At 46.0% G+C, this 11,655-nt stretch overlaps 1 protein-coding gene across 1 annotated transcript in view; it reads right to left on the bottom strand.

The window, feature by feature from the left end:
- Window positions 1–2,921: 2,921 nt before the first annotated feature.
- The window catches only part of BANP (BTG3 associated nuclear protein), a 110,742-nt gene continuing 102,008 nt past the window's right edge, over window positions 2,922–11,655 (bottom strand). The window contains exons 12-13 of the mRNA XM_066194747.1: window positions 8,346–8,489; window positions 2,922–4,750 (exon numbers count right to left, since the gene is read on the bottom strand). Of these exons, the coding sequence (XP_066050844.1) occupies window positions 4,679–4,750; window positions 8,346–8,489 (216 nt within the window). The 3' untranslated portion in view covers window positions 2,922–4,678. The remainder of the gene's footprint in view (window positions 4,751–8,345; window positions 8,490–11,655) is intronic.

Raw genomic sequence — 11,655 nt, 5'->3', positions numbered from 1 at the left:
GGTGGTTTTTTGAAATCCCATCACTGAGGGACAGTGAGTACGAGCTCAGCCTGAACTCAGTTTTCCATCCAGGTTTTTGTTGTATTCCACCACCACTTTAACTCACAGGAGAAACCTTTACTGGGAAATGGGATCAATTATATAAATAATTATATAAAATAGAATTTCATCATAAACCTGATGGAGAGCTGGAGCTGGGCAGTTTAATCAAACACCCCAAACACAGATTGAACGGAGGGACCGGATCTACAGAACTCTTCCCTGCCTGTTGGTTAATTTAAAAATCCATAGGATGAATAAAATAGGTATAATAGATAAAAGATCTGTTTTCTGCCCAAAATAGGAAATTTTATTATTTATCACTAAAAGACATTTTTTTTCTTTGCAGAAAAGGAAAAACTGAATAGGAAACATAAAGGAGAAAACTTAGAAAGGCAGAACTCAGTTTACAGGAAGGTAAAAGAACTTAAACAAAGGAGACATTTGCTCAGCTTTGTATGAGTCACAAATGGGGAAAAAAATCCGTTTTTATCCATTTCCATCCGATTTATCATGAAAAGGAACAAGATTTGATTAAAAAATCACCTTGAGAAAGAGGAGAGTCGAGCCCTGCCTTGGACTGTGGGCTGTGCACGGCTCCTCCCGCTGAGATATTCCCATTTTTTGGGATCCAAACGCACCTTTGGGAGCGTCAGGCAGCAGCCCCGGCTGTGTGTGAGGCTGCAGCAGCAGCACACGGAGCAGGGAGCTCAGCTTTCCCAGCTCAATGATTCCCTTTTTCCCAGCTCCATCCCAGGAAATGAGCTCTGACTGCCCAGGGCTCCTCCGAAGCCGCCGAGCTCCCACCAGAGCTTTGGGATCACCGGGAATGAAAGGAACATTCTTATATCCCTGATAATGGGAAACAGTTCCTGCTGAATTACAGCTCCAGCTCCACATTTGCAGAGTGCTGGGATAATTGGGAATTCGGCAGGAAAACTGATTGCTAACAGGAGTTGTGAGATCCTGCCGTGATTTGGGGTTTTTTGGTTTGTTTGTTTTTTTTTTTTTTTTGTAGGGATTGGTTTTCTCCCGGTGTTTTTCTAACAGGAAACTCCATATCCATGGAATTGGCTAATAAAATCCAGGGCTACCAGAGGATCTCCACACGGCGGGAGCTCCACCATGGAGCAGCTTTTTTGGATGGAATTCTTTGCTTTACAGGCAAAGTGTCAAGGCTGCAACGCCCGAAAACGCAGCTCACGAGGACATTCCCCCTTTATTTGGGTCACAGAAGGGTGACGGGTTTTATGGATTCATTTTGCAAGGCAAAATACATAAAACTAACGGGGAATAAAAGGAAGAAAAGGCAGGAGAGAAATTTCCTCACATCCCTCGCTTTTCTGGGCCTCAATTCTTGCTGTACAATCCATCACACCAGAATATTTTAGTTTTAATCAGGAAATCCTCAAGGATTCTCCTTTTCAGGCAGGATTCAAGATTAAACGATCTGAAGGGTCTTAATAATGGTCCACTAAGAGAATTTTAGTGAAAATCAGGATAAACGGTCGTAATTTTGGTAAAAATCAGGATAAATGGTCGTGGCTTTAGTGAACTGAATATTAAAAACAACCAACAGGGCCAAACAGGGCAACTGGAGGCTCTTCCCCCCCACAGAACCTGAACACCAAAATCCTGCTCTCACCAAAATCATCCCAGGAAAACTGGGCTCTGCAGGGCATGAGGTGAATCCCAATAAAAGGAGCAGCTGATCCAAGTCCAACCCCGCAGGAAATGTCCTCTGGACAATCCTGGTCTCCACCTCTCGTGGACAGGAGCAGCGTGGGGAGGAGAAGAACAGTGAAAATGAGGATGTCGGAAGGTTTGCTGAGAGGAAAAGGATTTTATTAGTTAAAAACGGAGAGACTGGGAGTAACAGGAGATGTAAGTGGAGCGTTTGTGGGTGATTTACTGAAAATTGCCTTCGAGGATGGAACCACATCCGTGGTGAACCAACAGCAACCCTCCCAAACCCAGAGCCAGGGAAACCCTCAGCACCCCCAGGAGCTTCCTTGTCTTCCAAAACTTCCAGGATTTCTTCCAGTTTTGGGGATGGTTTTGGTACAACCTCGAGGTGGAAGTACCTTCACCCTGCACACAACCTCACAGACATTCCCAGGAGGGAATTCATCCCTCAATTACTCATTTTGGGCATGATTTATTATTTGTGGAAAACACATCCAGCATTCCTGGAGAAACTTCCTGCCTGGACAAGGAGATCAAACCCCCAGAGAGGGAGCAGGGACAGGGAATACTCACCGGAGTCTCTGGCTCAGTGCTGAAGTCTCCTGAGCTCAACTTCCTCCTGAACTTCAGCTGGAAAATACAAAGAGGACAAAATTCTGAGTTCAGAAAGCAGAGGGACAGAGCGGAGCTCCCACCCCAACCTGTCGGGGAATGGATTCCCACTGAGGGCAGGGGTAGATGGATGTTGGGAAGGAATTGTTCCCTGTGAGGGTGGATTTCCCAGAGAAGCTGTGGCTGTTGCATCCCTGGAAGTGTCCAAAGCCAGTTTGGAATAACCTGGGATGGAGGAAGGTGTCCCTGCCCGTGGCAGGGGGTGGATTTGGATGATCCTTCAGGTCCCTTCCCACCCAAACCACTCCATGATTCCGTGATTATTAAGATGTCCAGGCCTGGCTTTATTTTTAGGCCTCTCTTTGGGTGCCAAGCTCTTCCACGATCCCCCCAGGCTGAGGAACAGCACTCAAAAAGGAGCTGAAGAGCAGCCAAACTGCCGGCCTGCTGCAGACCCCGGGCTCCACAAGCTGCGGTTGTCTGCATTGTGCTTCTGTGTCAAGAAATATCCTAAAGAGGAGGAGGAATTTATGGAAAGTGCAACATTTACCAGGGACAACATTCCCAGAGGCTGGGGGGGTGGGGGGGGTGGTGGTGCTTAACCCTTCCTTTGGGGATAAAAATAAATAAAAATTCAAGTTATCCTGGATTCAAACTCGTGGGATTTGTGGCCATACCTCATTTATCAATTCGTTAAATGCATTGTGAGCCATATACTGGGAGTGACCTCGTGGGAAATCAGCTGGAAATCAAATATAAAAGCAGCACCTCCCTCTCTTATTTTCCAAACCTTATTTTTCACACTCTTATTTTCCAAACCCTATTTTCCAAACTTTATTTTCCAAACTCTTGTTTTCCAAACCCTTTTTTCTAAACTCTTATTTTCCAAACCCTATTTTCCAAACCCCATTTTTCAAACCCTATATTCCCAACTCTTCTTTTCCAAACCCTATTTTTCAAACCCTATTTTCCCAACTCTTATTTTCCAAACCCTATTTTCCAAAACACGCATCATTAAAATAACCAGGTTTCAGCAGACAGGTTTCCTTTGCACTCAGGATTAACAAACAGGACAATGGCGCTTTGTCAAAATCCACATTAAATTTCCCAGAACTTTCAGAGGAGAGGGGATTTCACCTGGATCTTGGATGTTGAAAGGGAGAGAGCTCAGAATTGTTCACAATACATAAAATCATTTCATAAATTCATGACATTTTGCACACTCAAAAACTCGACCCTCCCATTTTCCTTGCACTGGGAATTTAGATAACAAAATAGCCTGGGATTGGGAATGTAGGTATTAAAATGGTCTGAGATTGGGAATTTAGAAAATAAAATGGTCTGGGATTGGGAATTTAGATATCAAAATGATCTGGGATTGAGAATTTAGAAAATAAAATGATCTGGGATTGGGAATTTAGATAACAAAATGGTCTGGGATTGAGAACTTAGATATCAAAATGGTCTGGGATTGAGAATTTAGGTAATAAAATGATCTGAGATTGGGAATTTAGATAACAAAATGGTCTGGGTTTGGGTTCTTCCTTAGAGGCTGAACGTGGATCAGCTCCTCCCAGCTCCTCCAGGACATCATTCCTGCCCAGCCAACCCGGCCTCATTCCCAAGGCAGAGCAACTTAGAGCTGCACTATTCATAAATACACATTTATTTTTCATTAGAAATGCGTAATTACAGCATTCTTTTTAAAGCGTTTTCCCCTAGAAAAGTAGTTAAGCAACAGTACAAACAAAAGTGTTAGTCTTCTGCAAATACAGTTTTCATGACACCGAACAGAAAACACCAGCAAAAGGCCAAGACTTGCTGTCGAGGGATTTTTTCCTTCTTTTAAATATTTTCCTTTTTGTTGTTGTTGTTGTTTTGTTATAAACACCATAGCAAATTAAAAAAAAAAAAAAAAAAAAAAAAAAAAAGGCTGTTCCAACAGTGAAAAATATCTGGAGCTTTCTCTAGGTGGCAAAGCAGGTCCTGCAGGGCAGCAACAGCCCCCGACATCTGCAGACATTCCGTCCTCACAGCAGGGACCAAACGGGCTGGGCAGGGATGGAGTCTCACAGTTTGGATGCAGGAGAGTTCTTCCTCTCCCTCTGACAGGTTTTTGTCCTCTCTGAGCGGATTTTAGTGCAGCCCATGGGGTTGTTTTTTTTCTTTTGAAGGCCAGGACTTGGTGTGGTGATGCAGCTGTGATGGAAGTTGGAATCATTCCAGGTGAGGCCGAGCAGGGCATGGCTGGAGGTTCTGAGGTCTGGGAGGTTTTTCCAGCCCTTCCCGCTCCGTTTCTGGCTGGAGTTCACTGCCAGCTCCCCCAAAATCCTCGATCCTCTCACTGGATTTGGATTGCTCCGTGTTCTATCTGCATTTCTGGCTGGATTGCTGATTGAAGGGAATCAGTGCCCTGCAAAGGGGAACAGGACAGCAGCAAATCAATCCCAAAAGTGCTTTTTTATTGGTGTAACCAAGAGAATGAGACAGAAAGTTCTTGTGAATGCCAGTGGAAAAACATCCCAGAGCAAAATCCACATGGATGTGGGCTCTGTGACAGTGGGAACGGGAACACACTCACAAAGGCACCAGAAATAACACCAAGAGTCCCCATGAAGCCTAATGAGGGAGCTGAAATAACGTAACTAGGATAAAGATCTACAAAATCAGGAGTGGCACCGAGGCAATTGTTCCCCCTCTCTCCTCAGGAAAAAGAACCAGCTCCAAATAAAGGAAATAAATTCGGAGTCTGGCACCGAAGTGAAGCTGTGGAAGGCTCATCCCAGAGGAGACACTTCGGGAATTGGGGGCTGGAAAGGCCACCAAGGATGATCATGGAAAAGACAGGGGGGAGATGTGGAGTGCCAGAGCTGTTGGGAATGAGGGGAGTGGGATCACCTGTTGGCTTTGTCCTCGGAACTTCCCAGTTGGAGCAGGATAAGGTCTAAAAATGCTGATTTTCCCCTGTTTTGGGTGAAGTGAGAGCAGTGACTACAGCCAGCTTTTCCTCAGGGGAAATTCCTCCTGCAGGAATTTCCTCCTGGTTCTCCTCACTTCCCAAGGAAAAGCGGGAAGAAATCCGAGTGAGCACAAGTGAATGAAACCTCCGAAGGAAAATCATCTTCACAGACTCGCTGCCGAGCTGGAACAAGGCTGGGGAGGGAAAATCCGAATTCCTGGGAGTCAGGAGAAGCAGCTGCAGAGCTGAGAGCGGAGCAGCACCCAGAGCAGCTGCACTGGCCTGGAGAGAGCCCCTGACACCCAGGAAAGCCTCCCCTGCCAGCAGCCCCGTCACAGCACGGATAGAATTCCGAGCACGGGGCGAGGATTTCAGGAATTTTTTTCCCTCTAAACTCATTCCAGAGATCTGCCCTTGCTGGATTCTCCCTCATAAACAGCTCTAAAGGATGCTCTGTGCAACACCCTGGCCACAGAAGTCTCTCTCTGACAGGATTTTGGTGATAAAAAAGCCTCATTTGAGGCCCTGCTTTGTGCTCCCAGCCTTGAGCCTGTCAAAAAGATCCACGAGGGTGGAAAATCCACCAGAATTCTCCCAACTTTTAGGTTTTATGACACAGTCCCAGCTTTTTTATTATTCAAATTAAAGAATTTCAAAATCATGAAGTGCCGCTCCTAAATTCATTTATTTCCCTCCGCCTTGCTGGCAGTAATTGCGTTTGGCCACAGGAATTTCTTTTTTCCTGTTTAATTTGAAGGGTATTTTGTGTTTGCTTAAAAGTTCAATCAGTTCATGCCAAGGTGCTGAATAAATCTATGAGATTGCACAAATTTTTTTTAAATAATCCTCAAAGTTTTCTTTCCCATTTAGAGGAAAATAAGTGTTGAGTAAATAGAATCATCAAATATCAGCACAACAGCAACCCCAAATATTGATCCGACCTCAGACTTGAAAGGGATTACAAGAATTTATATTTGGAATGATGGTGGGGGGTTTTTTTCCAAATCTAACAAAATTTACCACCAGCATTGCACCCGAGCACAGGGTTTTAATCCAAATATTCTGGATTTGTGGACTTTGCAAACTGCTGTCAAAACACGAAAAGAAGCCAAGCAAAAATCATTCATGAGTAGACTGAAAATACAAAACTGAAGTGGCTTTTGCTCTGCTCCAGCTGAACTCAGAGCAGGGATTCATTTCAGGGGAAAAAAAAAGAAAAAGGGCAGGAAACTGGTACCTTGTTGTGAGACAGGGAATAAATCCACATTTGTGCTGTTTCAAATGGGGAATTGGCACAGAATCCAAGCCAGGTGGAAAATAAATTCCACTTGAATGAGCTTTGATTGATCAAGAGCTGCAAAATCCTTGGGAACATCTCAGCACCTTGACAAGGAACCAGGTGGAAGTGTCAGTGCAGCCTCACTTGGAGGGTTTTCCCTTCCCTCAGAGAAGACTTTTCCCCTCAGGTGAGAGATCCTTCTCCACAGGAAAATTCCGTCTTTTTATCCACAGAAAAAAAAAATAATAAAAAATTCTCCTGAACATTTTAACCTCAGAGCAACGCAAACACCAAGTTTGGTTTCTCCAGCTCCTTTCCAGATCCTCAGTTTTCACTTGGTGCCAAGTGAGGAAATCTTTACTGCCCGATTTGTTTTGGGGCTTGTCTGCTTTTCCTTTCATCCCCTTTTCCTGTCACATTCCTTCCCCTGCTCTCCCTGGAAAAGCTCTGTGGTTAACCACAGCTCTAAAAACCAACAAGGTGCAAAGTGCCCCTGAAGAGGGAGGAACTCCTGGGGTGGGGGCTGATGCTGCTCTTGGGAACTTGGCTCCAGAATTCCTGAGGAGGTGCTGGATGAGAGGAGAAACCCCGTGGGAGGGAAATCTGGGAATTCCCCAGGTTTGGAGTGGGGACAGCAGCATGAGGAACACCTCTCACTGCCTGCTTGGCTTCTTTGCGGTCCTGATCCTCGTGGGTCCTCCCCAACTCGGGGTATCCCCGTTGTCCTTGGGTTTATTAAATCCACAGGAGCAGCGCTGAGGGAGGATCCATAAACAAACAACGCCTGCAGGACCCCCTCAGTGTCCAGAGCACTCTTAAAAATAAAATCCTGACAAGGGCAGTGCTGAGGCAGAAAGAATTCCACAGGCACTTGGCTTCCCCGGGGAAGGAGCCCACGGAGTGGGATTTTCAACGCCACGTGTGACCCAACTCAGAAAAACGTGTTCCACCTGTTTTAAATCAACTCTGTGGTGCTGTCACCAAAGCTTCAAGCTGATGACAGGCTGTTTCTAGCCTCGGATTCGCAGCTGTTCAAACTGATTAAAAACGACCGAAAAAAACCCCAATAATTCCTCCTCCGTGGCGGAGAGGATCAAGTGTTCACTTCCAACTGCTGCAGGACTTTCTGTTGATCAAAACAACTGGAAAACTGCTGTCAGAACAGGGATAACTTTCCTGAGGGGAAACCTCAGCCTGAAAATACTTTTCTGGCCTGATTGCAGCCACGTTTTTGGTGCTGTCCTTTGTGATGACTCTCAGCCTTCAAGGACACACAGGTGACCAAGACAACTTCTCCAGAGGCACTGAGCAAGCACAGAAAAGCAGGAGCAGTCAAGGATCATGTCTATCCTTAAAAAAAATGATGTTTTTCATTACAAACGATGGTTTTTATGGCTTTGGAGAGAGCATCGTGAGCTGCCTGTATTTGTGGGTAGACACAAACCGCAGCTGAGAGCTGTTTCAAGCACGTTAAACAGATCAAGAGGAGAAACAGAGGGAAGTGGAGAAGGAAGGGCAGGAGGAAGGGCAGAAGAAAATGGAGAAGAAAGGGCAGAAGGAAATGGAGAAGGAAATGGAGAAAGAAGTGCAGAAGGAAATACAGAGGGCAGTGCCAAGGGCAGGGCAGAGGGCAGGGCAGAGGGAAGGGCAGAGGGAAGGGCAGAGGGAAGGGCAGAGGGAAGGGCAGAGGGAAGGGCAGAGGGCAGGGCAGAGGGAAGGGCAGAGGGAAGGGCAGAATGAATGCAGAGGGCAGGGCAGGAGGCCCCATACCTGGCTGCTGGCAGCGTGGTCTGTCACGGGGGTGAGCTGCACGTACTGCACCTGGATGTCGCTGCCCTGCAGGGGGGAGCCGTCCACGCCGCCCGCCGCCGGCTCGGCCGAGGCCACGGCGATCAGCTGGGCCCCCTGCAGCACCTGGGGGACACACCAAGGGATGGGTTAGCCCTTTTTCTGACCCTTTTATTCCATTTTCTGACCCTTTTATTCCATTTCCTGACTTTTATTCCATTTTCAGTCTCATGTGAAGGGTCAGATGGTACACATGTGACAAATCAGAATTCAGGGCTAATTACAATCCGTTACAAGTGTGTTTTGGCCCATCAGCTTTTTTCACGCAATGCAGCTAAAGCCTTGAAGCCAACCATCTAAAATCACTCCTCATGGCTCCCACCACAATGCCACAAGGGAAGCTGTCCCTCAGGGTGCTCCCAGGAGGGTTTCCCACAAAACACGGAGCACGAGGATTCCCATACTGGATGCTCAACGCATTTGGCCTTGGGGGATTGATAATTATGTTAATTATGACAAAGTCATTGGGACAGAGTGACAGATCCCACTGTGATAACATCAGAAATCACAGAGCAAGGCTTTCCTGCATGAACACCCAGATCCAAGATATTCCTTCCCACAGCCCAGGCACTCATCATGGCAATGTTGATGTTCCTAATTTAGGAATTCCTAATTAATGCTTATGTTTATCCCACCTGCATTTGGCTGGAGAAGTCCCTCACAGGCTTCAAACTCACAATCCGTCTCAAAGCACTTAAAAATGGGCTTGGGACAAACTCATTTCAATTCCCTTCTTGAAACAAGACTCAGAATAAAATAAATGTACGTAGAAAATAACAAGTCTCCCTCGCATTTCTCAAACCGGGCCCCACATTCAGGTTTAATTTTTACGAGCCACGAATGAGGGGTTTTTAAACATTTGAACAGAACGAACAAAAGGAATCTTTCAAACCAAGAGAAGAGAACAAAGAGCAAAAAACAACATTGTTCACAGAGGTTCTGCTGACCAGAGAATGATTTCTCAGCTGATCTGAGGGTGGGTGGCCACGGCCGAGGGGGTGGACCCGAATTTCCCCCGGGGGAGCGTGGGAGGAAGAGGAGGTGACCTCCAGGAACGACCTCCAGGGTGTTGTCGGGATTTTATTGGGATCTTGGGTGTTCTGAGGCAGCACCAGCACCAGGCTGCTCAAGGATGGCCCAGTCTGCTTTTGAGGAAAAAGCAGAATTCTCTCATCCCACAGTATTAGTTTTGGAACCACCCAATGCTGAGGTGGAGAATACTCTCTGTCCCATTGATCCCTTGCAGCTTTGAAATGACTTTTTTTTTTTTCTTTTCTCTTTTATTTCTCAGCTGGAAAATTCAGAAGGGCTGGGAGTGACCGAAGAACCCCACGAGCACAGAGTCCTGGAAGAGTTTGGGTTGGAGCACCGGGGATGGTGGAGGTGTCCCTGTCCATGACATGGGGTGGGATGGCCCCAATGGAATCCAACCCAACCATTCTGGGATTCTGGGATTCTCCCCCTGTGTCATCCCACTGACACAAATCTCTGCCTTTTTTTCCCTCTCCTCTCCCCCCATCCCCCCCCATCATACTCTCTTCCAAGTCTTGGTGATTTGGGACATGACAACAATTGATCTCCCAAATTTCTCTATTTTGACCCTGCTTCAGTGAGATGTTTCCCACACAAGACATAATAAAATGGATATTAATAATGAAAACCAGCTACTTGCTCTGCTCTCTTTCTTTCCGTGTCAAGTCCATTTTATCCCGTAACAAACAATTCCCATTTAACATTCAACTGCCAAGGCATGAAAGGGAATTTCTTCAAAAGGAATAAAATGTAAGAAAGTTTCTCTCAATTTCTTTCAAAATTATTCAAACGTGGTTCAATTCCTATCCCATCCTTTGAACCCACTAAACCCCATTTTGAACCTTCTAAACCCCATTTTTAAACCTCCTTAAAAACATTTTGAACCTTCTTAGAAACATTTTGAACCTTCCAAACCCCATTTTCGAACCTTCTAAACCCCGTTTTCGACCCATTCTTGCTACTGTTGTGAGCTCTTTTATTAATCTGAGCAAGCACGTGTGTGTGCCTACCTATAAAACCCTCAAAAAGATGATATATTGGGATTTTGGTGCCTTTTTTCTGTGTTTTTTTCCCCCATTTCTGCAGCAGAACTGCAGTAAAAGATGCTGTTTCTTTAAAGCAAAGCGAGGTTTGGGATCCCAGAAGGAGCGGATGTTTCTGGAAGCTGAAAATCCTGGGACACTGATGGCCAAACACATTCAAATGACAAACACAGCTCCTCCAAATGATAAGAAGCTCTGCTGATAAGAGTTCTCTTCACAAAGATAACTCCCTCTCCCCGATTCTTTCCAGTCTGAAACTTTTGGAGCCTTAAACTAAAACCATCTCCTGCCTTTAGTGCCAGCAAAACCTTCGTTTAGTGGCTCGAATCCTCAAATATTCCAACAAGGAGGAAGTGCAGGGCTGTGGGATAAGGGCTTTGCAGAAAATCCCACTGCCAAGAGCTTTCAGGTGCTTTATTCCCACGAATATCTCAATTAATTGCTCTGAAAATAAAAGTCTGTCGGGTTAAGGTAAAACAAAACAAAAAGCATCCACTTGGAGTGAGGGTTTCACTGGGCATTTCACGAGCTGCTTCCTCGGAGACCTTCCCCTCCCAAACAACAACTTGTACCTAAATTTGTTATTTCTTCCTGACACGGAATGCGGCGATATGAAAAGAAATTCAGCATAAATCAAAGCAGTTGGGAGAGGAGGAACCGTCCCTGCTGTGCGTTTCTCGGAGTGCTGAGTGGAACCGTGCGAGGAAAGTGACCTTAAATCTGTCAAAGCTTCATTAGGGAACCCCCTGCAGGGCCATAGAGCAGGGAGCACCTCCTGGAAATTCCCCAAAATCGCAGGCATGGAAAAGGAAGCTGATTTCAGCTCCGCGGAGTGGGGGGGGAGAGCAAAAGGAGAATTCCAGAGTGCGTTTTTAGCAGGGGGCATTATTGAGTCGTATAAAAAGAATAAACCATCCCAGCTGCTTTCCCGGTGATCCCGGCTCCCACTGTGTCACCTAAATGTCCCCAGAATGTCCCTTCTCCCACCTGCCACGGCCTGGTGGAGTGAGAGGAGGGATGGCAAAGTGTGGCTTGGCTTTGATCTCTGGCAGGGATGGGTTCAGGCACTGAACAATGATGTCAAATGCATCGAATCCAAACACAGATTTCCACTCAAAATCCACTTGAGACCACCAGCACACGTGCAAAGGTTGATT

This window comes from Chamaea fasciata, unplaced genomic scaffold, assembly GCF_029207755.1.
Source record: "Chamaea fasciata isolate MVZ Bird 193981 ecotype frontalis unplaced genomic scaffold, bChaFas1.0.hap1 SCAF_12, whole genome shotgun sequence".
Taxonomy (NCBI): domain Eukaryota; kingdom Metazoa; phylum Chordata; class Aves; order Passeriformes; family Sylviidae; genus Chamaea; species Chamaea fasciata.
Note: the sequence above shows the minus strand (reverse complement) of the source record. Positions and strands in the feature narration are given on the sequence as shown.